Raw genomic sequence first — 26,342 nt, forward strand, 5'->3', positions numbered from 1 at the left:
GGAACGCGCGTGTCCTTAAAGAGACAGTAACATCAAGAAGATGTCCCGCGATCTTTTTTGTTTTTTTCTGTGTAAAAGTACTTGTACCCGGTGGTGGAACAATACACAAACCATTAAAAGAAGTAATATGGAAATGAATGAAAAATACTGCATTCAATAACTTACTGAAATAAAACGACAAAAGGCCTAACGACACAATGTGAAATACAACAGTGTGAAATGAGTTATTATTTTGATTATTATCCAAAAAAGATATGCAAAAGTAAACATATTGATACATAATTTTAATTACAGTGAAGAAATTTAATTATTTTCTAACTCAAGGAATGGATATTTCTATCTACAGTGTGCTATATATCTCTACTACCTATAGTTGTATTTAGACTTAACTTTAACTTAACGTATTATATTTCAGGAGTTTGTGTCAGTCATATATGGGGTATCAGTGCATTTGTTCAAAAACATAAATAGGATAGTATAAAGAGTATTTTTTTTTGTATAATCAAATTTTGCTCATTCTTTGTTTAGCTATCAGGGGATTCTCAATTTCCTCATTTAATCTACATTTTAGCATTGTTTAACAATCTGTAGATAGGCCTATGTTTGGATATATTATACATTTATTTTGGCCTTTATTCTGCTGCTGTAATAGCACAACATCCTCACCTTACAGCATCACCTCATCAAATACAGCCACAGATAAAAATGTAGTTTTACCGTTTACAAAATACACTGCTTTAAACCTCTACGATGTACACTAAAAATACCAAATGTATTCTAATCTTCTTATAGTCGTCATCATGATTCTAAAGCATCTTAAACCCATCTCCAGGTTTAACTCTTATTGATAACAAAAAATCTATCTGCCACCAGGTGTTGCTGCAAACCCATATTCTTCAATTAGAAATCCACTTTTAAATCCTCCCAACAAACCTCCACCTCAGCCCACTCATTAGACAGATCAATAGAATAAAGAGCCAGGTGCAGAGTCATTTCACAGAAGTTTCAAGGAATTATAGGATTTTTAATTGGATCCAGATGTGCCTATTTACAATTAAAAAGAAAACTGTCAGCTCATACAATTCCACATTCAATTAGTTTTTACAGAAAAGGTACACTTTCATATTCCCATTCTTGTAGCATTTAATCATAAACTAATATTCTGTGCTTAAAAAAATAGCAACCTATAATACTTTTATATTTAAAATTTATTTTCAAATGAAAGGAAGACAAGATATACAGAAGCATCAGTTAAACCTATATCAACCTGTACATAGCATAGAGAACCCTGTAAGCTACTGGCCAGACAACAATACAAGAGAAAACGCTTCTGCAGTTTCAAAAGGTTTCTGCCAAATGGACTCCCTGTTGACCGTTTATACATTTTCAGATTTTTTGATAAATCCCTGATCTGCACTCACAGCAAAATACATTTAACTCTTAGTATAGACACTATCAGTAAGACCTTATTCGAAATGGCTACAGAATGCATTGTGTGTTCGATCTTTAAAGGGAAGTACAAAAACTCATAAAAAAGTATAAATGAAGATCCAACGGCGCTGGATTCAGTATTGGCTCATGCAGTGGATTGCAGAAATCAGTGATATGAAAAACAGTTTCCTATAGTCCTTTAGGCATCGGGTATGTTGGCACACATAAAAAACACCAACAGCCTCCTGACTTGCAACTTTTTCTATAACTAGTTCGACGCTTAAATGGCCACCTCACATCACAACCACAAATACAGGCAAGCCAAATAATAATAAAAAAAAGGCTCAAAGAAAAGCTGTCACTACTCATGTGATCAAAATTACAATATAAAATATCTTGTGCATTACAGAATAGTTTGTAATTAGTTCTTTCCCAGGTTCGTTCGAAGGTATCACAATAGCAGTCTGTACACATTTATAAAACACATTATCCCAGAGAGTCCAGTCCTAAAACAGAATATCCCAGTCTTCATCCTCCAGTTCGCTCTTGACGCAGCCGTTTGTCCCTATTATCTGTTATTACTGTCTGAACTATTATAGGTCATCATTATTATTATTGTATGTCATTACGTTAACAAGATGAGTTAGCTTTTCCATATACATAAGAATTAAAAAGGCAACACAGAATGAGGCCGCATTAAAGGCTGTAACTAGATCCGAGTCCCTGAAGGGTACCACTCAACAGCAGAGTCAGCCTTGTAGGTCCTCTGCCACTTCTGATTGGCACGTGGTTCCCCCTGTCGTCTGGGAGAGATACTACATCTGGTCCTCACCCACCACCACCTCGGTTTAGTGAAAGCAATGCAGTGAGACGGCGATGGATGGAGGGCAAGCGAGAAGCATTCTTGTTTCGAGTCAATTCCAGGCTTTTCCCTGATAAACTGCACAGTACATTCTGGAAACATTAAGACGGCACTCTGTCCCCACAGGGAGCAGCTTCTTGCCACAGAGATCTTAAGTGCTTCATTATCCGTGAGCAGAGACGCTAAGGCCGATGAAACCTGAACAAAACAAAGACATCTCATGAGGCACGAACAAACATTCATAATCCTTAAGCTTTTCATTAAAGCAAATCCCATTTTGATACTATTTATGGGACCCATTTCTCCAGGCATTCAGTGTATTTATATTTTTGCAATTACATCTCTATATACTGTAGTAGTTTTCTTTATTAGTGACACAGTCAGTCATTCTAGCACATGATTCAAATTACCTTCACATACACTAAGAATTCAAAGGAAACGACGACCGAATGTAAGCATCGTTACGTTTTTTTTTTTTTTTTAACTTTCTGACTAATATTAGCTTCACTGTTTACTGATCCCTCTCCCAACTGCATCAAAACTGTAGTAAGTCACTGCTAATGCAAACCACTACTCTACTGCTGCTATTTTACCTTAAAAGGTGTTTAGGTGAAACACAGGATGGCTTTCATTGTGAAGCACTCACAAAAAATACAATGTCAAGGAGCACTGACAGATTACTTTCTACAAAACAAAACACGTCACTGCATATTTTGTCTGCATTTTTGAAATTATTGCAGACAGTAAAGGAATTAAGGTAAACAGCCACGTTACTGATATGAAGCGTGTCAACTTCTTAGCAAGACAACCAACTCCCCTTTTGTTACCATGGTGACAAAATGGACAGTAATTTGAAGGATTATAAGATTAAGCCGATGAAAGTGTACCTCGTGTAAATTCTGCTTTCTTCATGAACCTCCATTTCAGTGCTCTTATAATCGTTGAGCTCCTTCCGAATGGCCGCCTAGACGAAACAACACTTCGGTTAAATGGCAGCTTAAAAGTAAACGTGACCAACATCACAGTTGGTGCTGATATTAAGTCGACCCTGCAGGGAAATTTGTTGGGTGCTTTCTTCAGGTTTGTCAAATCATTGCTGGAGATTATTATTCATTTTTTTGTTTGTTTGTTTTCTCTTTTTCAACGTTTGGAATATCAAGTAAAGTCAGTATTCTTACAGTGCTTTGGCAATACTGTATCTGAATATGGTTATACCAATAAAGCCATTTGAATTAAACTATTTTACCTTGTCAGCTGGAGTCAGCTTGGTCCACGGCTTTTCTGCCCTCCTGTCATAGTCTTGGGCATCAGTGACCTCCACATACTCGTGGAATCGCAATATTTTTCTTGCCTGCAATTCTGCAACTGTGGGTCTTTGACTCAGCTACAATACAACAGAGAGTTTTAAAGTAATTTAATATCTGGCAAATACATGGTTTGACATTTGGATGTTTGTAGTCGATGTTTTGCTTCACCTTTCTGGTCAGCCGTCGCTTGATCTCTCGAACCTCAGCTTGTCTATCAGCCTGATTTTTGGCTGAGGAAATAAAAAAGGACAAGGAAAGAGAAACAGAGCTTATTTTAGACTAAGGTATGAAAGCTCGGTTTGATGTGCAGGAGAGGCACAGTAAAAAGCAGTTTCCAAAATTAGATCTCTAAACTGTAATCAGTGTTTCAAATGACGTTCTGATGGGAAAAATGCATGTGAAAATTACTTTGTAATGAATGCAGAGACAGAGCTAGAATAAAAAAGACCAATTCAAAGACAAAAGCATCAGACCAAGAAGGAGTGCAGAATGATTCTGTTAAAACCAAGAAACTAATTAGTCTAAACCAATCACCAGTCTTTGATTTAGAAATAATGAAGTATAAAAAAAACGTCAAAAAAATGAAAAGGAAATAAAGGGTTAATACTGACGCTGAAGGATGTTTCTTTGCTCAAGCTCCTCAGCAGTGGGCCTCTGGCTGAGTCGCCTGAAGTGAAAAAAAAGAAAAAAGTAGCACTATTTTTACACAGTTTCATCACTTTGTAATTCAGGCAATAAGTAGGACAAAGATCTAAGAAATGAGCTCCTAATTGTTTCAGGAAATGCACATTCACTATTGTCAGTTTCAGTGGTACAGAGGAAGAGGAATAATGGCAAACTGTGTTTTTACCTCGTGAGTGCAGTGCCGATCTGTGTGCGAATGGCCTCCCACTGCTCCCTGCTCTGCCAGGTGAGGCCAGTCTGTCCTGGCGGCTGGTCATCTCGGCTGCACCTCTCCTGGGTGAACCTGTCTCTGTCAGGGGCAAAGGGACGGCTGCTCAGCTTCAGAGCCAGGGTGTCCTTCCTCCTGACCCTGTTGGCCAGGGCACCTGGAAAAAAGCCAAGCAGAGAGATGCAGTCAGCTGTGAAGGAGCGACAAAATGCCGCACATGTTTACAAATGAAAACACAATAAATCACTTTAAAATCATTTATTAAAAAAAAACCCAGTCATACTTACTCTGTGGGGGCTCATCCTCGTCATCCTCATCCGAGTCTTCATCTTTATGAAGCACAGGACCATCTGAGTCACTGTCCTCCCCATGCATGTCATGTTCTTCTTCCTCATCCTCTTCCTCGTCTTCATCCTCCTCCTCGCTGCTGTTTCCCCCTGGTATGACACAAATGCCGGCGTCACCGATCAAACACCGGCGACTCCGTGGCTCCAGCTCTGGCTGGGGGATCTCACCATCATACTCCTCATCTTCCTCGTCATCTTCCTCTTCTTCCTCATCCTCCTCTGAGTAGTCATCTTCAGATCTAACAGAAAGGCAAAATAAATGTATACATGAGCATTATGGATACAGATAAAGCTTTTGTTTTATTCAACTGATTTCGATGATTCGCACTTTTGCACTTAAACAAGACTGATACAATTGAAACTAGTTTTTTACTGAATAAAAAATATGTGTAGCCAACCTTTACTCTGGCCAGGAAACGTATCCCACCCTCAGCCTTCTGACTCTACCTGAGCTAACAATGATCAGGCTCAACTTTTCTCCACCTCTAAATGGAACAGAGTGTACAAAGCTTTGAAAATGGTTGTGGAGGCTGCTCAAGGTCGCATGCAAAGCTGGATGTCATGCAGAGAGAAATACAGCACAAAGACTACATATTTCTGCTGCTCCCTCTTTGTTAGGTAACCTTGTATGTGCTCACACTGACTTGTGACTTTGTCTTATATACAGCCTTGTTCTACAGAAAAATATCTCATTATATAGAGAGAAACTCACAGTTTTAGGGGTTGGATGCTAACTGGCAGGGGGCGACCACGATCTCCTTGGTACTCTAGAGGGGTTTCGAAAAGCAGCGCGTGTGCCCGCTGTGACCCGTCTGGATGTGGCAGAGCGGGGCCGGGACTGGACAGGGCTCTCTGGATCATGATGTGCAGCGGTATGGGAGCTGGGCGCTGGGGAGACTCGTTGGTCGGGCTCGGTGGGTCAAACAGCATCGGTATGGGTTGGGGAAGTGGGTGCGGGTACGAGTGCTGATGGTGGAGGTGGTGGGTGTGTATGTGTTGGCGAGGTGGAGAAGGCGGTATGTGAGTCGGCAGGGGCGGGGAGGGAGGAGGGGGAGGCAGCTGGAAGCCCACAGGGAGGCTGCTGTGGTCCTCCAGAGAAAGTGGTGAGGGGTTGATGGGATGGCTTGAGTCCTCTGTGTTGCGTTTGGTGACAGGGGTGGTCCTCTTAGGAGGCATTGGAGGAGAGGGCTTGGCTGGCACAAGACTGGCACCGCCCGGGGCATGGGTGAAGTCACCTGCAAATGGAAAAACAGTTCATCCAATCATATCCAATGGAGCGAACTAGCTACAACTCAGGCATGACAGTGAGTTGCTAGCAAGTGCTTTATTTTTCAGTCCAGTTTGCCACTGTGACATGAATGCACAACCATCAGTCATACATGTATAAATGTACCCAACATGGCAGAATACACATGAACAATTACTGGGATTACATCATTAGTCTGACTTAGCTTTACTGCACAAATACAGTAAGTCGGATCACATGACTGTTCCATAAATGCACACTGCCCTAAAAGGCCAGTGTGGAGCGCATGCCCCAGGTCACAGAGACAAAGGAGAAGCACACAGCCTACATGCTCTTTACAGCCAGATACTAACCCTGCCACCAAACCTTATTTATTAGCAGAGGATAGCATAAAAAGCTCCTAAACAAAAAGCTCAAATGCAAATCTTCCAGTTATTTGCATGCACAGGTGTTTATTTTCTATGTGGTTCTTAAACCCAGTAGAACAGCTTAAAAGCAGAACCAGTGGTAAAAGCATAGCCGTGCTACAGAGGCATAGTAGTGCTGACAGACTTAAAACATGCAGTAGACTACGCTGTAATGGATTACATCTTCCTCTCTAAATTAAGTCAAGTCCTGTTTGAACCCTTTTGCCCCTCCATACATGTCCACCCATCCATCCCAGTTGAGCGGAGGCTGAGTGGTTTACAGCTATAAAATTCATTTGATGCATTGCAGGCCACAGCTGGAACCCGCTAAAGGCTCTCACTCATTCACATGCCAAATCACAGAGTACAGCTTTAAAAACAGTCAAGTTGTCTCTCTACACACAAAGCACACTCATTATTAGCTCACTATGTGCATGCGGCTCTTATATACCACATCCAACGGAAAGCAATCATGGCCCATCAACAGGTTAAAGGCATTGGGGAGAAAATATTTTGGCAGCTAGAAGGGATGCGACACGACGCAGACTCCGAAGGGGACATTCCAGACACTGGCACCTTGGTCAAAAGAGATACCAGATGGCATCCTTTTACCTGAGCGCAGGCCTCCGGCCCGCCGGCACAGGTAGACAGGTAGGGACAGGTAGACATCATAGTCGCATTCTCGCTTCCAGCAGGACCAGTAGAGCGGAAGCTGAGCGTTTTCTCCCCCCTGCAGGGCGGAGACTAACAGGGAGGAGACGGAAGCCTTCAGCTGGAGTGTTTCATGAATGCAGCTACATGGTGCTACTGTATAAGTTGTTCATTAGGTCGTCATATAGATCGAGTACAGGGTGTTCTTGCCCTAAATGTTCATTCATTAAAGGAAAGGTGATTACTATTGTTTTACCCTGTCAAAGGAGTAGCACCACATATATATATGTACAGTTGTGCACCTGCTAGTTTTTTTTGACAAGACTTAAATGAGAAGATTGTTACCATCCTTGTGATTGTTGTCTTTAAATATGACGCTACAGCACAGGAAGGAAAGAGAAAAAGCTGGCTCTGTCCAAATGTAACAAAATCCACCTACCTGCCCCTCTAGAGCTTTTATTAACAGGTTGTATCTCATTTGTTTAATGTGTATGAAAACTTGGGCATTAAAACAAAAAAAAGGCAAACTGTCTCGAGGCTCCAGCTTCGTATTTGAAGGAATCAAACTGATACTCAACAAGTGTACTTTGAGATTTTAGTTCTTTAAATTAGATTTCTGGTTTAACGGTTGTACTTTTGGTAGTCTAAATTTTGTAAACCTAAAAATGCTACTAGTGTCCAATTGAGCGACATTGAATTCAATTTCTGCCACTATCGATAATCATAAGGAAAAGAAAACGCCTCTCAGCGTATCATAACTGCAGTATTTAATCACACAGATGCAGCTGAACACACGACAAGAAGTGCACCTGTTTATAAAGGCAGCAAAACCATCAGATGAGCAGAAAAGATAAAAATGAATCAAAGTAGACAGCCTTGCTCAAGTGGGATTTAAGGCGAGATCCCAGGTGGGACAAATTCACAGCAAACAACAACAACAACCACTACACTCCATCTGTGGGAGCGGTGGCCCACAGGCACAAGAGTCCCTGTTATCTTCAGAGTGTAAAATGCTGGAAAAGTTGCAGCTAAAACAGCCCAGGCGTAATAAGTAATTAGCTGGGGGAAAGCTGCTCAAGCTGTTCAGATAACATCATTACACGAATGTTTGTGTGTGTGTGTCTCAGTGTGTGTCTGGCTAGTTGTGTTCAAGACGTCTCTTTACCATCAGTTGTGCACTGACTCATAAATGTACATATTGTAGACGCCAGTGGGAAAACTACATGCTAAGTGAGCAGACATTCAGTGTTCATAATGCACATTTGTGACTGTTGATGTAGGCTGAAAGAGAGGAATACCCTTCCCTCCATCATCTCTGAGGAGAAGGAGGCTCTATTCTTACCCAGCATGGCTGCGTTGGGCCTGTTCACAGGCTTGGGTGGAGGCAAAGGGGGCTGCTTGGTGGCCTGAGAGGTGGAGGTCAGGACTGAAGACTGCTGAGTGTTGGCACCCGCAGAAGACACAGACCGAACCGGTTTGGACGTCACAGCGGAGGGGGAAGGGTACTGGCACGTGGGGTGGTTGGACGGTGTCCGAGGTGGGCCCTCGCTGCCAGGTTCAGGGGTGGAACTCATCAGCCATTTTGGAGGCATGATCGACTGTTTAGGAGGCAGAGGTTCACGCAGGGTGTCCCGCAGGGCCTCCGGGTCAGGGACGAAATGGCTGTCTGACTCTATAAAAAACAAAGTAGCACAGGGGATATGTTACATAATAAACCTGCGATCTGATTACAAACTCCGTACATGACAGCCAATACATGGCAGGAACTTATAAAGAATAATTTCAGATTTTCCATTATTGAATTAGCAGCATCTCATAAAACACCTCTCTGCATATCTATAAATGTTTCAGCTCACAGACTGAGCAGTGGACTTTTTTCTGCTGCTTCACCACTCAAAGCGCTCTCTGTGATAGCACTTGTTTGAACATTGCATTATCTAGGGATCAGCTGTGAAGATAAACAGAGTAGGAGGCTGCAATTACCACCACAAACCCACCTCCCTCTGCCCGCCCCAGCGCAACCCCAAAGCAGCCCCCACGTTGTGGCTGCTGCTGCTGCTGCTGCTGCTGCTGCTCCCACGCCATTCCTCAAAGCTGCAGCTCTGAAGTTCAGGGTTATTTATTTACAGATGAACCTTTATCACTGTGACATCATGCAGCAGAAGAGGAAATAATTCAGAGGAAAGCAGGAAGAGGGAATGAAGAACAGAGGAGAGAGAGAGAAAAGAAGGACAAAAGCATGATGTGATAAAGATAGAAAGAGAGTGGGAGAGAAAGCAGTATCAGAGAGAGAAAGAAAGAAAGAAAGAAAAAAAAAAAGGAAAATACAAGGTGAGATGGAGAAGAGAGCCGAGCAGGGACACATGAAGGAAAGTAGGAGAAAAAAAAAAAAATCTGCTAGCCTACAAATCGGTCAATAGAAAGAGTTCTCTCTTTTTGTATGGCAGTTCTGAATTGTTTTCAATGCGACTCATTGTATCATCTTTATACTTTTCAGTTCTGGTTCATTCAGATTTCATCTTATTGACATATTTTTTACACGCGTACAAAATTTACAATGTAAAATTAAAAGGGTTCAAGGAGTCAGACGAGTGATAAGTGGACAAACGAGGTCTAAAAACAGCACAAAACACCATTATTTCTCAATTTATTTTCATTTTCAGGGAAATCAATTAGCTGGAGCTCTTCACCAATTATCACTGAGCTGACAGTGTTAGCGTTAAAGGGCAATAATGGGTAGTGATTGTGCCATATTAATTAGGAGTGGAGAAGAGAGGACGAGCTATTCCCTCATGTTGCTAAATAAGAAGCGGAGCTGGAGCAGGTCTCCTGGGAGCCGACAGGATCCTGTCTATATCTAGGAGGACAGCACATAAGCAGGAGAGTGACAGCAAGAGGGAGGAGAAAAAGAATACACGGACTGAAGAATGACCTACTGTCTTCAAACATGTATGAAGGAGGTCAAATTGTAAAATGTGCGCATTGTGTTTGACTGTCCTGCTGTGGCAAAAACTCCACAGGAAAATTGGTGGAAAAACTCAGATGGCAGGGAAGAAACACAGGAAATGACGCACCTCTGCGGGCCCTTCCCTCCTCAGCAGATGCATGTCGAGGGAGTGTGGGCTTCCATTCTGCTTCTGCCGGCCGACTCCTCCTGCCATCCTCCGACGGGGCCTTCTGCAGCCCTGGTCTCTTCTGTCCATCCTCGGGGTGAAGCCTGACCCCACGTCTGCCCTCCTCCATTTGGCCGTGAATCTGGCCCTGCCAGGCCATGTTGGACTTCCACTCGCCCTCCCCGTGTGCACGCGGCCCCGTCCCTCCACTTCTCCGTCCGTCTTCATGCAGTCCTGTGCCCCTGGAGCCCAGAACTCCGCGGCGGTCTCCGTCCGAAGGAGAGCGACCCCTTCGGTCGTCTGGCTGGGTGAGCCACGCAGGGTTCATCCTAAAATCGGACTCTGATGGAAGTTTGCCCTGGTTACATGGGCTCCTGCCACCGCTGAGGACTCCTCCTCCTCCTCCTTCTCCGACCCCGACAGGCAGAGTGTGGCCATTCTTCACGTAGGACTGCTTCACGTTTTGTGCATTTCCATCTGGAAAAAGTTGGCAAAAATAATCAGTGTTAAAAATGGGAAGACCCAATTTTATTGAGCCAACAAGCACGTGCATCACAAAAATTAAAATACTAAATACTTCATACACAGAAAGAGTCTAGTGTGACATACTGAAATTGTAGAATAAACCCAATAAAACGTAATAATTCAACAATTTCTCCATTAGATTATCAAACAGCTGCTGTTTCTAGCTTCTCAAATGTCATGATTGGCTCCTTTCTTCTTCTTTTTGTTTTATGTCCTGATATTTTAAGACTTTAAAATGATCAAAATGACAGTTTCAGCCCTATTCCACAGTAAAAATAAAAGAAAGTTAGGTGCCTTTAACCCAAGCCCCATAGACAGAGTCAGTGTTTGCTGGTGTGATGAAGGAGCAGCTGTAGGTTTAATAAATGGGCTTCTGCAACAGTGGGGCTGGCATAGCGCTTGCACACAGCCCTCTCAGAGCTATTTTGCTGCAGGGCACAATTCGTTCCACTTTTGCTCAGCTCTGGAGAGAAGCATGTAATTTTAAACAGATATTGCATTACTTTGAAAAACAGCAAGGTGAAAGTAAATTTGCGTCTTTTTTTAAATATGTCTCAGACACCTGCTGGATGGGCGGACACTGTTTCTGCCATACTGTACTGATGACTTAATTGTACTGTCTGTGTGGGTGTGATAGCCTCAAGGCTGCTGCTGTCAGAAACAGACACCGGTGTGCAAAGAGATCAAATGAATCACAGAAGCCCTCTTACCGTTGTCCGGGACCTCCTTCAGCACTCCCTGTTCGATCAGCTCTTGTCGCGTACGCCTCGTCGACATCTTTCTCTCCAGTTCTGACAACAACAAACACAGTTTATGTTACACACCAAGATCTCAAAGATAAAACAGTAATGCATTGAACCCATGTTCCTGAGTTTAAGTAATGCAAGTTTAGACGTCATTACTTCACAGGATATTTTGTTAGCAGCTAATTGTCTTCTGTGAAAACATCAGAGGAGCCAAACAGGCCTGTAACATTTGAGGCAGGAACACAAGCACTGAGGAATTTTGATGAAAGTTGAATGTAACTGATACGGCTGGTGAAAAAAGGAAAGGGGGGGGGGGTTCACTCGAGCTACACAACACAATGAGTTTACAACACAAACCTTCGGAAGCTTCCTGGAACTTCTCGCTGCTTTTCTTCTTCCGCCACTTCCACGGCTTGAAGATCTTGCCGAGGGTAGAGAACTTGCCTTTACGCTTCGGGGTCGGGGTGCTGTCCTCCGTGCTGCCCCCCTCTCCCACCATTGTGCTGTGATGCTGCTCAGCTTCATCATCTAGAACAGAAGTCAGTGATTTAATACGAATCCAAAAGTTTTAAGGCATTAGCAAGATTTTAAAACAAGAAACAAGAACATGGAAAACAAGATTATAGATCCGTAGGCTCAATCTTCTCACAGTCGAGCTTTCTATTCTAACCGAGCTCATCTGCTGCCTTTGTGAGGGCCAGGCTCATTACGGCTGTTATTATCTTAAGCTGTTAGTTCTCGGGGACTGAGTGTGCTTTGGCAGGGTGATGCTGAGAGCTCATGGACTCCTCCACATATCCACAGTTAACAGGAGAGGTCTGACATTGGCATTCAGCCACAATTTCTCACTGTCAAGTGCTCACATTCCTTAGCTGGATGGAGAAGAGTGCCTTATCAGCCTTTCAGCCCTCGCTGCCACTGTGGAGACGAGGGGCACACACGGAGGCAGCCATACGTAGCAGAAAAAGACTGTCAGTCATGATAAACACATACATACATACATACAGCAAAGAGTCAGGAGGCGAAACCTTTTTAAAGAACGCTGATCATTATGAGATGTCGCTGAGGCTTGAAGCACACCCATTAAATGGCATATTGCAGTAATGGCTAAAGATTATTGGCTACGTGATTGACAGGCTGACAGAGTGCTGAGCTCGAGGAGAGTTTCAAATGTTAGCTCTCTGTAAAGGCTGCAGCTGCTGTATTCAGCAGACATAATATTTACCAGGGGAGAAGGAACACAGCCTGATCTACAACATCCAGTCTTATGTGCACACAGGATGTCTTGGCGACAGTAATGTCTTGCAGTCTGATTCCCACAAAAGTATGCTCACACACAATACTTTAGTTTGTCATCCCATAAACAACACAGGCCACACAATAATAACAATATAATTTTTTTTCCTGAATAGGAACTCAATCTTCATTTGGAAAACACACTGCAAGTCAGGGTTAGCTCGCAACGGACCAGCACCTCTGGAGCTGGCAGGGTTTCAGTATCTTGCTAAGGGACATTTTAGCATGGTGGATGGTTGCTGACACAGGACTCAAACCCATTTTTGCAGCTGAAGGACAGACTCTTTAACCGCTGCTCCACTCTGCTGGCAGGGTAAAATTTGAACTGAATGCTTACACAGAGTTTAGTCGCCTGACGGACTGTAAAACGGTTCAAATCTAAATTCTTCACACTCATTCCCTGCTGCCAGTTTCAAAAGTAAATTTTTGACAAGCCGTTCAGAAAATAGACACTAATCTACCTGGAAGAGGGGTGTCAAGTGTCCAGCTTCCATGGCGGTGGGACTTGAAACAGCATGCCATGGGGAAGCAGGGAGCATTCAGCAACCCCAAAAACTCAACTATCCTGTGTATATCCCAGCCGCAGACGCAGAAAATGCAGAAGAGAAAGTTGCAGAAAGCTGCTCGAAACTACAGCAGAGGGTCCGGGTTCAAGGGACATGTCCACACCATGGAAATCCAGTTTATCTTGGCGAAGTAGAAATCGGAGGATTCAGACCAGCTGCCATAACATCCAGATTAAGCATTGCTTAAGGCAGCGTCTCTGTGATCCAACAACTGAGGTTCTCACTCACACAGAGCAGACTGCTCTGTCAGAGAAGCCTCTGATACAGTGGCTCAGCTGAAGCCAGTGAAGCACGATAGGAGCTGGCTGTGCCAGGCCTGCACACTCCAAAGCACTGCAGAGATGACGATCGCAGAGGACTCAGCCCATGCAGCAGGCGTCCGTTTAAAAAAGATGACTGACCGTATCCTTAAGAGACTTGTACATTAGCCAATGAACCCTGATGATCAAATGTGTCATTCCATTGTCAGAAAAAAGTTAAAAAAAAAAAAAAAAAAAAAAAACGGAGAGAAAAAGTACAGAACATCCAACTCAATTATCACGTTCAAGAGAGCTGTGATTTCACTCAAAATTATTCTTCACAGATACAGAGAAAAACTCTCCAACATTTCATTGTTTCAGCTGCAGTGAGAAGAGGTCTGGTGTGTGGTGGCACTACAGCTGTGCAGGGCTGTGGGTTTGGGAATTGGGAGTAAAGGGTAGAAAAAAAAAAAGAGGTCCAAAGGCAGAAAAACTATAGACCTTATGTGGCGGGGGGGCTGGAAACAGTCACAGAATCAGGGTGGAGTGCCATTTCCTCCCTGAGAACAAAGGCAGCCTCTTCCCCTCATATTCAATAACACAGTCCACCAGACAGCTGGTGGAAACACAGTGCTTCAAGGTACGGTGACAACAGAGAAACTAATGAATGATGATATAAAACATGCTGCCATTCATAACATGGCCAAAAACAGAACTCCAGTGGAAATGCTCTGTAATCAGCGCTGCCAAGATAAGGCATACCAGTCAGGAAACACGGGGGTGTGTGACTGTGTGTGTGTGTGTGTGTGTGTGTGTGTGTGTGTGTGTGTGTGTGTGTGTGTGTGTGTGTGTGTGTGTGTGTGTGTGTGTGTGTGTGTGTGTGTGTGTGTGTGTGTTCCCCTGACGTAGCCCCATCCCGAAGCCCCACCCACTACTCTCTCAAACATCTCATTGAGAAGCCTGATTTTCTTCTAACCTCATGATTCAAATGAGTCATGGCAGGGCTGGTCAGGTGAGCATGTGGTTAAAGCAGATTGGTGTTTTAAAGAACCTCTGCCTTCACTGAGTGTGCGAGCTGAGCCATTCAGACCACTTAAACCATTTAAAACCCAATACCGTAGGAACAGTATGTCTGATAAACACCATTAGAGCATGCTATGTTTTACTGAGTTCTACAACTTACTCGCTACTTTGTGAAACTCAAAACTTTATAGTTAATAATTTTGTCTGAAGTAGAAAAAACTGCAATAATCAAGGTAATCCAGTTATGTAAAACATCTCAACTAGACAACAATTATGATAAAATTATGCTGAGTGAATAAGTTTTAAGATAAGAAAATGAAAGTGCGCAACACCTGCATGAGTGTGTAAAAACACAGTTGGTTCTTCCACGTGATCTTGGTGATTTAACATTCCTTGCAGTGGTGAAAGTGAAGGAGGGGCAGAGAGAGAGAGAGAGAGAGAGGAGACTGCAACATTGATTACACAATCTAAAACCCTCATCTCTCCTCCAAGCTTTCATTTCTTCAAAAACTATGAAATAGGAAAACAATTTATGCCATGCATGTTCGGGGTTTTGGACAACACAACTGTTTAAAGTACACAGAGTGTATAAGTGAGCACAGAAACTGACCGCCATTGTCGTCTTGTTGTGGTTCTTGTGCTGGGATCTCCACACGAAGACTCTGTCCCATGATCCAGCCCCCGAGGGGCCTCTACCTGTCCTGCACCCAGAAACGTGCGCTCTTCCCTGGACAGATCAGCAGCTGCACCTGCTTTCGTTCTTCCTCAACAAAGTCCCCCGGTCTCTCAGATCTTTTCTTCTTCTTCTGTGTCTCTCTCACCCTTCTACGCCTTTTACTTTAGTCCTTCCCCCGTCCCTCCCTCTTACAATCTTCTTAAGACCTTCCCTCCCTCCTGGAGCTGGACACCCCCCCCCCCCCCACACACACACACACACACACACTCACTGACCCTCCCTCCTTGGCTCACAGCACAGGTCAGCATTCAGTGAAAGATGCCTACCATTCCAGGGAGAAAGACGAGTTATGTTTTCAATTCGACATGTGTGCTGCGGTATGTGGTGCAATGTGTGCATCTATTAATGCACAATTTGAAGTATGTGGTGTTGCGGGTCTCACAAGAGAATGAAAACTTGCATGACTCAGGCCAAACTGTACGATAAAAAGATTCAACCAACACAGAAGAAACTAGACTAGAAATCACGGAGCTCTGACCAAACTGCATGCTCACAAAATAATGATCCTTCTGACACACGTGTCAGTATGTGCGCCTTTCTAGAGCCGAGATGACAGAAAGCGAACAGAAGATATATGTAGTAACTGTATACACAATATTAAAATAGTAACATTAATTTAGTCTGATGTGATGGATGGAGGGAAAAGAAACTGGAGAAGTTTCAATCAATACTCACAATCAGGGCAAATGTTACACACGATCAGACATGACTTTTTGTGTGAGCGGTGTAAAGGTCAAGTGTACCAGAGCTGCAGCTCCCTCTCAGCATTTGAACATGAACAGCAGCCATGAAGGAGGAATGCCAATTGAGCCGACAAGTCAATCAGATGTGTTGATCAGATATTTGCTGCCGTTTCTGTATCTGGTATGTACGCTAATATGAGGTTACTGATGTTGTGGTGGCAGAGGGTGTTTATCATGCCACTCGCCTCCCATTATGCCTCCAGAAAGCATTTTATACACATCTCAGAGTCTCTTATCACATTTTGAACAGACTTGGAGGCATTAGCATGACTTTGAAACATGTTTGCCAAGGAGAGCTGTGCTGTTTGGAGGTTGAATATAGAGAGGCAGCACAAAAAAGAAAAAAACAAAAACAGATCACTTTCTATAAACTAGAAGAAAGGGAGGAGTGCAGACTAGACCCCCTGAATTAGTGCTTTGATTCCTTTTGAGGTTTGAGTGTCTTCAGAAAACTTTGTCTGTCTGTGCCTCAGAGGAATCCAGTGCACTGAGCTGTGTCATTATGCCTGGATAGATCAGAGTTTTCTGAGCGTTTGGCTGCATCTCAGGCTGTTTCTAAAGATGGAGAACTAGTGTGTTCGGCAGCGTTCCTTTTCTCTCCCTGTGCCCCAAATACAGTCTCCACACCGGGCCGGCTTCCAGAGAGAACTGAGCCAATCCGCATGAGCCCAGAACCTGTTGGCCTGACCTGGATAACAGACTGGGCCAGGCTAATTCAGCAGGCAAGCAGACCGAGTCAGGTACGCACATACGGTACATACTGTACATACACGCACCGAGCCGTGTCCAACATGACGGGAATATAAAGGACATCATATAAAGCTTTTTTTTTTCTTTTTAAAAAAAAAATGTTTTAACATATGAAAGGGCCTGAACTGCTTATGTAAGTGTAAATAGAAGTTTATTTTTTGATTGCACAAAAAGTAAGTTAAAAAGATTAATTGAACAGAAAAAAATCTAATGAGTAAAGCCAAGAGAGCGAACTTATTTTTAATCAGCACGCTGGCTCAGTAGATGGATTGGAGATTAAACAAATAAATACATTTAAATTTGATATTAGTTAGTGAGCTTTAAAGGTGCAAGTAGGCACATTTTGTCATCTCTGGACGGAACAATGTTAACTGTTGCGCGAGGCTAATGTGCTGCTGGCAATAGCTTCATATTTGATGGCCAGATGCGGGGTAAATGTTTTCACCTAACTCTCGGTAAGGACGCCAATAATTAACACATTAGTCCTTAATGCAAATTTAAAACTTTTGCACCACACTGCTAGATGTTTTTCAGTCTTGTCATGAATTCAACATGGCTTTTATTGTAGTGGCCACAGGAAGTCCCGACTGACAGTCACTATAGCACATTCAGACGTTTTTAACTGCTTTTTGGGACGGTTAGTTTAGGGAACTGCTTAACTGAGGAACTACAGGTGATGCTCAACCAAAAACTCACCAGTACAAACAATCAAAGTTGGCACTTCCTTTTCTTGCCCATCTGCTAGGTTTACAGGACAAATAAAGATCAGTGAGGCCACACAAGCGTTTGAAGGCACTTAACAGCAGAACAAAACAAGCAACTAATTTGAATACAAAGCAACTCACATTCTCAAAGAAAAAAACTAATCCTGACACAATAGTGACACAATAGATAATCAACTGAAACATTTCTGCAACACAGCTCACACATCACACCCACGTCAACCAAGGAAAACCCCTGAAAAACAGAGCTTTGCGAGGGGAAACAGGTCCTCAGCTGGGCCTTGATGTTGAGAGGATGTATGGCGGTAGTCTTGAGTGGCTCACAAAATGTGCAGAGGCTAGACACACCCCATAAACACAGTGGATGTACAGTGAGATGTGTGGATCTACAGCTCTCTCCACAGCATTAACACTGCACTTAACAAACAACAATGAGTAATGTGGTACTCACCACGATTTTCCATTACAGAGGTTGAGGCACACCAGTCAACGGTTTCTGAAAAACAAAAGTTTGAGCATTAACGTTAAGTTTAAGATGTGAGCCGAGACACTTTCAGTTAAAGTAGGTGGAGAAATATTATTTTTTTCTTTAAAACTTTGTTACATGTGCATTTCCAAACGATTTAGTTTAGGATTTATGAGCTAGCACTACATACCCAACAGCCTTAATTAATCTCCAGTATAAATATACCTGAAGCATTGAAAACAGACTGATCTGGGGAAGGATAAACCAAATCGTAAATTTATTTTATTTAATACCAAATTAAATTAAATATCAATAAAAAAAAAATTAAAAAAAACCATATGTAGTCAATTCTATTTGGCTGAAGGAATAAAATTTAGATACACTATATTCATTATTAGGTCTGGATTTCTTTTAAATCTTTAAAAAAAAGTGTCAAACAACTAAATATTTTACCATCTACTATGCTTTCATAGCTTTTCTATGATGGGAATCTTTCAGCTTTATGTTTAATCCTCCAAAACCGAATGGCTTATTTTTGTATGTGCATACTCATTGTGAATGACTTCAGCATCAAAGAGGTGTAAACGTACACTATAGAAAGTCATGGGTGGGGTGAGGGTGGTCGAAGTCCTCAGCAGCACTGTAGCAGTATTTCTTCAGGTCTCCAGCATGCTGATGACGGCAGCTCCACCCATCTTAACCCCTCTGACAGAGACAAAACAAAAAGATGACATCACGGTTATTCATAAACAAAAACCAGAGCCAAGAAGGTGTGAAAAATTAATGGGGCTCCACAGATTCCCAGAAACGTGTATGTATTGCTGACATGACATGACAACATATTAAACCAGAGTGTCTGGGCCTGAAAACACAGGAACACTGTGAATATAAGTTAGAGCCAGACGGACAATATTACATCTCGGGAACCAACACGAACATGTTTGCTTCTTATTTTTAGAGCCGTGATCATATATTTTTCTACGACAATAAAGGGCAGACAAAAGAAAGATATATGTCTGCGTGGATGAAACAAATTTGGTGCTACGTGCAACATGACACTTAAAGAAGTGTATTCGAACGAGCGGTAGACAAAGACAAAAAGGGAAGCAGGAAAAACAACAAAGGCCCTCAGAAGCTCGGTGTGCAAGAACAGCTCTGGGCTACTGCCGAATACTACTCCAGTCAACTAAAAAAGAACAGCGATCTGCAGTGATCCTCAGAAATGGAGGACTGAAGTGTGACTTCGCGTCGGTTATGTCACGCTAATGGTAGTGGGACAATGGTTTTGCTGGCACACACTCAGACTTTTAGTTCCACCTGGACGCTGCTCAATTCACGTGTAAAAAGTCAAAACACTGTCATAAAAACCCTTCCGTTATGCAATTACACACTTCTGCTGGCCGAGTGCATCACTTCATAGCTACAGACTTAATACTTTCATGTAACTGAAGTGGGTCACTTCTGGCAAAAAAAATATTTGTCTGTTGAGTATTCTAGTTACTGAGACAGCAAGACAAATTCAAAATAAATGGGGTTTAATAATTTTAGAAAAGTAGATGTAAAGATGTAATATGGAAGACGGCTAAGATCCCTTTTCTTCACAATAAATTGTGAAATGACACCATTATCCTGCTGATACCAGGTCTCTAAAAGTAAAGCTGGTGCAGCACACCTCACTGAGCTTTGCAGGACTACAGTCTGCAAGACTCCTGCTTCTCCACATGTTTTTTGTGCCTCCTCCTTTTATGCAACCGATGCTACATAAAACAACAGCATGTTGGGGATTTGAAGTGTGTTACTGGTGAATCAGTTTTATTTGGGATTAAAGATAGATAACTTGTTCGAGAACATGTTGCAGAACCCGAACTGCATGGTCCTTACAAATATGTACGTTTACGGATAGCTCAGCATGTCGGTTAAATTGGAGGCCTTGGAGGACCTTCCTGTTTGTGGAGTTGGACAGAAATGTAGCGTCAAAATACAGCAGAGCAGTCGGCGTGATTTGACTCAACTCAGAGAAGAGAGGGAGTTTGGCATCATAAGACAGATGCTGTTAGGAACAAAAATTCCCAGTCCATGGAGTCACAAAGGTTTATCATAAAAGAAACTGACATACTGAGAAAGATTTACTTTTCTGCAACTGCTGCACATGTTGAATATGTCTGTTTGTTAAGAATGGAAAGATCTACAACTTGGCAGTTCATGTAGATGAGATCTACAGTGGCAGCGAGATGAGACGGACACAAAGATGATAAAAAAAAGTTTTTCTGAAAAGATTAGTCCATGTGGACCAATCTGCCCATTTCAACACACCCACTGCACATGCACCAGGAAAACAAAATGGGTGTATATTTTGAAGAGAGGCTTTGCGAGGAGATTTGCCGTTCCACACTTTTATAACACATCATTAAAAAAGACACGCAGACAGCATTACACTTCTGCCAAAACCACTCTCCTTAAATACTCCACTATCACTGTCACAACCGTAGGTCTCCTCGTCCACCACTGTGAAGCGGTGATGTGCATCACATGCAGCCATGAGAGCAACAGATGAGGTCCATTTATACTTGAAGTAGTCACTGCTGGACTTTGGAGGAGCTTTGATTTGTTTATGCCTTCCATCAATGGAGCTGCAACACAGTGGCAAGTTCCAAAGTCTTCACAATTCCTGTGCCGTGTCCGCAAACTGCAGTTGGTGGACAGTGAGGTAAAGAAACTCCAGCTGGTGTCTGTGATGCAGACTGCTGTAGCGTGAGTGGAACCGTGTGTGGACGCAGACACAATGAACTGGCCTTATTTTGATAGTTAACAAATTTTCTTCATTGTTTTTTTTTTTTTTTTTTTAAAAAGGCAAAAATGTATGGACTCTCAAATGTGAGCATTTGATGCTATTCTTTGTCATACTATTTACTGTCTTACAATACTAAACTATGTTTTGGACACTTAAACAAGACATGTGACCCAACATGCGTTGTAAGGGATTATTTCACCATTTTCTGATGTTTTATAGATAATAAATTATTAAAGGAATTAACACTGTATTCATCAATATTTAAAATAATCATGAGTTATAGCCTGAGATGGAACCATTATTTGATTAATTGATCAAGGCAACTTTTTTGTGGGTTGATTAATCAGTTAAGCTGCTTATAAAGTAAAAATCCAAACTTTCACTGGTTGCAGCTTCTCAAAGTGACAATCTGCTGCATTTATGTAACTTTCCAGTTTATATTTGCAGATTTAAAAAAAAAAACATAAATGTTTATTTTTTAACTGTGCAATTAAAATAAATTAAAATAATCATTAGTGGCAGAAAAAGACATTCCAGTATCATTACACTATGGAGTACAAATGATTCATTCTTTGCAATGAAATAGCTGCAATACTATGGAAGCCACATTTTTGGGGGCAGCAGAAAAAACAAGCACAAATATTTGCTTTGCCTGAGAACCCAAAAAGCAATATAATGTGAGAATTTTTTTTTTTTTACTGGTTGTAACTGTCAGCAAAAAAAAAAGCAACCACAACCCCAACCCTAAATGGGCCTGCAAAATTCCTTCAGTTTCTCTCTCAACATTTCTGTCAATATTTCATTGCCAAGTAACCCTCTGGTGGTCCATATCATCTTACATTAGAGTGAATTACTGGTCTACACAAACTGTGGCCTCGCTGCCTTGTGGGCTGATTTTATCTTCACCGAATGGCGAGATAAGAGGAAAAGTCCTTTTGGACTCTGTGACCGTGTCCAGGCTGATGGCTCAGGAGGTCCTTTCATAAGAGCATCACTATAATCAACGATCACTGTCCTACCATGAAGTGAACATCCACAAATCAGATATGTAAAACTCAGAAACGTTTTTCAATTTGTTTTTCTTCTGTGTTAGTCCTCTTCCAGGCCAATTTACTGGCATGGTCAAAGGTGAACTTCTCTGTCAAAAAAAAAGAAGCCCGAGTAACAACAAGTAGAAATGAAACAGACCTGAAAGCGCAGGAAATGGGCTTCACAGCACTATAGTTTTCATAGTGCAGCCATACAAACAGACTGGAGGAGAACCCTAACACCACTGAGACGAGGCAGATGCATTCGTGGTCGGAGATTACATTTTTTACACTCCCGTCCAGTGCCACAGCCCTGGCTGGATGACTCAAAATAATCGAGCCGAGTGCTGAATGTTCCACGGAAAGAGAAAACAGTCTGAAAAGTGAGAGTGGATTAAAGGCAGTGAGGGGGTAGACCTTTTCCTCGCAATTCAGCCACAGCCTCATGCGAGAAAAATGAATAACCCTCGCCTGAATCCCTGCATGTGAACTACTTAAACGGCCCTTCAAAATAAAAAAGAAAGAACTGGCTTGAGCAGATACATTCCACAATTTAATATTGTTCTGTCTCACTTGCTGTTTCTGTCACGCTCACAGCCAGTCACAGAATGTGCCCATAAAAAAGGGATGTTGATGCCCTAGTTCCCTTTTGAGTTGTTAACCCTCTCCCTGCCCTCCACTGTACACAGCAGATCAATATGAAAGTGATGAGTCTATCCAAACTGAGCAGGACCTCTGTCACTCAAGCGTCTTCACCATCATGAAAGACACATTTTCCGAGGCCTCTGGCTGTCCCTTCGCTGTGTTGGGCAAACAGATCAAAGAAAACATGATGCACACAAACAATTCATGACTCAGACTCCCTTTTAGAGCTTAATCATTCTGGCAGAAGAGGAAATAAATGAGACAATCTTACCTCCACACCTCCTTGACCACTATTCGTGCTAAGTGACTATAACTCTGTACCATCAGGGTGAACCATCTAGTCTGAAAACATGCATTTCTCCTCTTCCCAGCTTCCGTACCACAAACTCACCAGGAATAGGAGCCACCAATCAGGTATGTGAAAGTAGCCGTTACAGACCGCCTAGAAGTCCCAACTGTGTAATCTTCTGTGGAGTGCACACACCCTCACTGGCGCACTCCACTAGTGCCGATTCAATTACGATGGGAGCGGAAACAGCAGCAGCTGGCTAGGTTATGCCATCTTTAAATAGCAATTTGCTTCTCACTCCGGGGCTCGGGTTTGGGCACAAAAAAGACGCCGAGTCAGTGGAAGAAAAATCATCACATTCACACTTAAGACCTTTGTCTACATCCTTACAAGTACCGTCTTATGAACAGAAAAAAGGTGAATAGCTGACTAAATACCTGTTACTACCCGAGACAGGTGGACGGAGCTGAAGCATACTTACAGTCCCGCTCCAGAGAGGAATCAGCGATAGATCTGCAGATGGTAAAAAGTGACAGAGCTGCTTGGACCTTTTCTGCAGTGCGTGCCCGAGCCACACTGTTTCCACACGTCTCTCCGAAACGGATGGACGAGGGTGTCTGTTCCCAATCCGGACTGGGTGAGCGTCATCGCCGAGCCTGCCCCAGAAAAGAACCACTCACCACAGGGACCGGTGGCCCACTTTTACAAGGAGCCCGAAATGCTAAACTTTTCTTCTACAGTGTCCCTCCACCTGCGTGTAGGCTGCACTGCAGGGTGGACCGAGCCGAACTTATCACCATGCAACAGAAGTCAATTGATGAAACACAAAGAGCAGCACGGTCCACACGTGCGTTGTTTCAAATTCTGCAGCCCCATGCTTCAATCCAGGCTGTCCACCTCTGCTCCCTGCCAGCAGCTGCTGACTAAAGGAAGATGGGAAGGTGTGTGTGTGTGGGGGGGAGAGGGGGGGGGGACATTAAGCAGAGAGCTTTGGAGGAATCTCATGCACAGATCAACCTCATCTGTGGTCTAACCGAATCAATCAAGGGCCAGATGACAGCTTAAACATCGTGGTTGCCTCGTAATGGCCCATTAAAGAGGGAAGTGGAAAGAGCTACAACACGAGCCGTGAGGCAGCATTTTTTTCCCCCTCTTCCTCGGACGAGCAAATGAAGTTCTGGAGCTATTTCACCACAGGGCAGGTGAAGCCAAAGGAAATGCATGTTACTGCAGAGGAGCGGCAGGTTCAAGAAGGAGAGGAGGCACCTGATCAGGGCATTAAAAAGGTCTCGCATCCATCAATTCAACATCAATACAATAATCAGAGATGTACGGACAAAAATGTTTTGAATTGTGAGCACACTTTTGATGCTTTTCCATTTTGAGAAAATGCGCCTGCGCTTCTACTGACACTTGTAATCTGAATAATTTACTGTATCTTCCTTGTGGCAATATCTTACAATGTCCTTGAAGGGGGAAAAAAATATATTCTAAGGTCCATAATAGGCTTCAAGGAATTAAAAAAAAAAAAAAAAAAAAAAAAAAGCTTTACCTGACTACCATTTCTCCATTTATACTTTAATATCAGAGCCAGGCAAGCCCAGTCTTCCTCACAGTGAAGATGAGGAGCCAAGTGTATCATGTCTTCCATTTTTGCCCTAACAATCCACGTCCTAATTAGATCTAAATGGAGGCTGCTTTCTAATTGCATCACCGAGATTGCACTGATAATTTAACCGGTTCCTGTCCTGAGGCAAAAGATAAATTACCTGAGAGGTGGACTCGGTCTGTCGTGTCAAAAGCATCAAATGAAAGCAGCTGTGACTGCCGAGAGGAGGAGAAAACGGAGCCCTGTGTTGGTGTGTGAAGGCTTTCAACACCAACCTGCCTCTCTCTATCTCCCTCGCTCTCTCTCTCTCCGCGAGTGGCGGATCTCGCGCCAGTGGGCTCAAGATGCTGATGAGTGAATGGGAGACCGGAGTCAAGTCAGCCACAGCAGAAACAGCCACTTCCGGTCCTGCACTTCAAAATAAAAGCACCGACAAAGAAAGGATTTTGCAACCTTTTTGGACAAAACACAACAATAAAATGCAAAGCCAAATACGTGTGATTTGTTACGCATAGACGTGTCGTTGTTATTGACATTTTGACCACATTTTGCTTCTTTTTTTTTTTTACAGACAAACAGGAAACACAAATTGACGGTAATAGGCTAATTATTTCTGAGTAGAGGTTTTTGCTCGTTAAATGTAGGCTACAGCGATGCACAAAGCCCAGCACTTCATAAGTGATATACATGCTGAGATTTATATTTTGATACATGCAGCATCCTTATCGAAAAGACATCGCGCAGGAAGAAGCATTTCAGAGGATTATATTTGTACCTAACACAACGCGCAGTGCAGCGTAGAAACCGGCGTACGGACCTGAAGGTGCATCCCACTTCAAAAAAAAAAAAAAAAAAAAAAAAATCACCCGACTGCAACCACGGACACACACCATCTACATCCTGCTGATCACACGCATCCTTTGTTGTGCATGGACGCCAGCGCAGAGACCATCAGTGGAAAATGGAGCTTCAGACGGAGGAGGCAAACATTGACGCTGCGACACTCGCTATCTGCAGAAAACCAACACGTCCTCGCGCAGCATTGCATTGCGGACGTAGGTTTTTTTTTATTTTTTTTATTTTTTTACTCGCGATGTGTTGCTTGTTTCGTGTCGGCCAAGTTGGAGCGCAACTTGCAGGTTATTGTCTGCGGGAATACATTCCCTCCAAACTCACCGTGGTCGATTTGTTCTTCCAGGATGAGCACTCGCGCATCCCTCTCCCGGCTCACTCTCCTCCTCCGCTTTCTCCTCCTCCTCCTCCTCCTCCTCCTTTAAAATGAGTTACAGACGATTTAAAAATAGCAGCCCGGTCATTTCCCTCACCTCACACTTTCCCCCTCTTCCAGTGCCCGGTCCAAACATTTTTATGCACTTACCGGAAACCATCCCGTTTGGGTATCTTGGTACTGGTAGTTCTCGGCGGAGGCTGCAGCTCGTTGATTAGCGTTGCAGAAACGGCTCCTCTTTGTGTCGTGAAGACTCCAATACCCACCAAGCATTGCAGTGCACTGATCCGGTTTGGGAAAGGGGTGGAGGAGCATACCGTTATATTATACAGCTTAATTTCTTACTATAATAAGTGTAAGTGTGGTGTGTAGATTTCCTATTCCTACCACGAAATAAATAAATAAAATAAAGACAGCTTCCACACACTGACAGAGCCTGCTGTCATCTTAGCCGCCTTATGACACCTTATCACATTAAAAAGTTATGATACTGTTTAACGGGGTTAACTTCATAAATAGAGCCAAGAGATTTAAAAATCACTGTATAAATCTATGATTTTTTTAATTTTTTTTTAAAATTTTTTATTGTTTTTCCCATCGTGTTATTGTTACATCACTAAAGAGAGCCAGGTACAGTAATCCTTTCCTGTGTGAGCAAGTAGCCTTCTGTGTTGAGGCGCTGTG

General features: G+C 42.9%; 1 protein-coding gene across 8 annotated transcripts; it reads right to left on the reverse strand.

Moving 5' to 3' along the window:
• Positions 1–999: 999 nt before the first annotated feature.
• On the reverse strand, positions 1,000–25,780 carry phactr4b (phosphatase and actin regulator 4b). Of its 8 annotated transcripts, XM_069693293.1 has the most exons (17): positions 25,206–25,263; positions 24,706–24,843; positions 18,659–18,773; positions 18,054–18,098; positions 11,885–12,055; positions 11,492–11,572; positions 10,218–10,733; positions 8,486–8,815; positions 7,105–7,236; positions 5,552–6,074; positions 4,780–5,078; positions 4,451–4,649; positions 4,212–4,267; positions 3,769–3,830; positions 3,540–3,677; positions 3,181–3,257; positions 1,000–2,491 (listed from the first exon to the last, which is right to left on the reverse strand). In XM_069693293.1, the coding sequence occupies exons 4-17, from the start codon at positions 18,064–18,066 to the stop codon at positions 2,476–2,478; spliced, it is 2,613 nt and encodes an 870-aa protein (XP_069549394.1). In that variant the 5' UTR covers positions 18,067–18,098; positions 18,659–18,773; positions 24,706–24,843; positions 25,206–25,263; the 3' UTR covers positions 1,000–2,475. The 8 variants fall into 8 exon arrangements, with proteins under 8 accessions (XP_069549394.1, XP_069549393.1, XP_069549396.1 ...); XM_069693292.1 differs by lacking the exons at positions 24,706–24,843; positions 25,206–25,263 and adding an exon at positions 25,607–25,780; XM_069693295.1 differs by lacking the exons at positions 24,706–24,843; positions 25,206–25,263 and adding an exon at positions 24,591–24,692.
• Between the last annotated feature and the right edge of the window lie 562 nt (positions 25,781–26,342).

The sequence above is a fragment of the Brachyistius frenatus genome, unplaced genomic scaffold (genome assembly GCF_029030835.1).
Source record: "Brachyistius frenatus isolate BFR_SWC_R1_liver_20210118 unplaced genomic scaffold, ASM2903083v1 Contig_14, whole genome shotgun sequence".
In the NCBI taxonomy this organism is placed as follows: domain Eukaryota; kingdom Metazoa; phylum Chordata; class Actinopteri; family Embiotocidae; genus Brachyistius; species Brachyistius frenatus.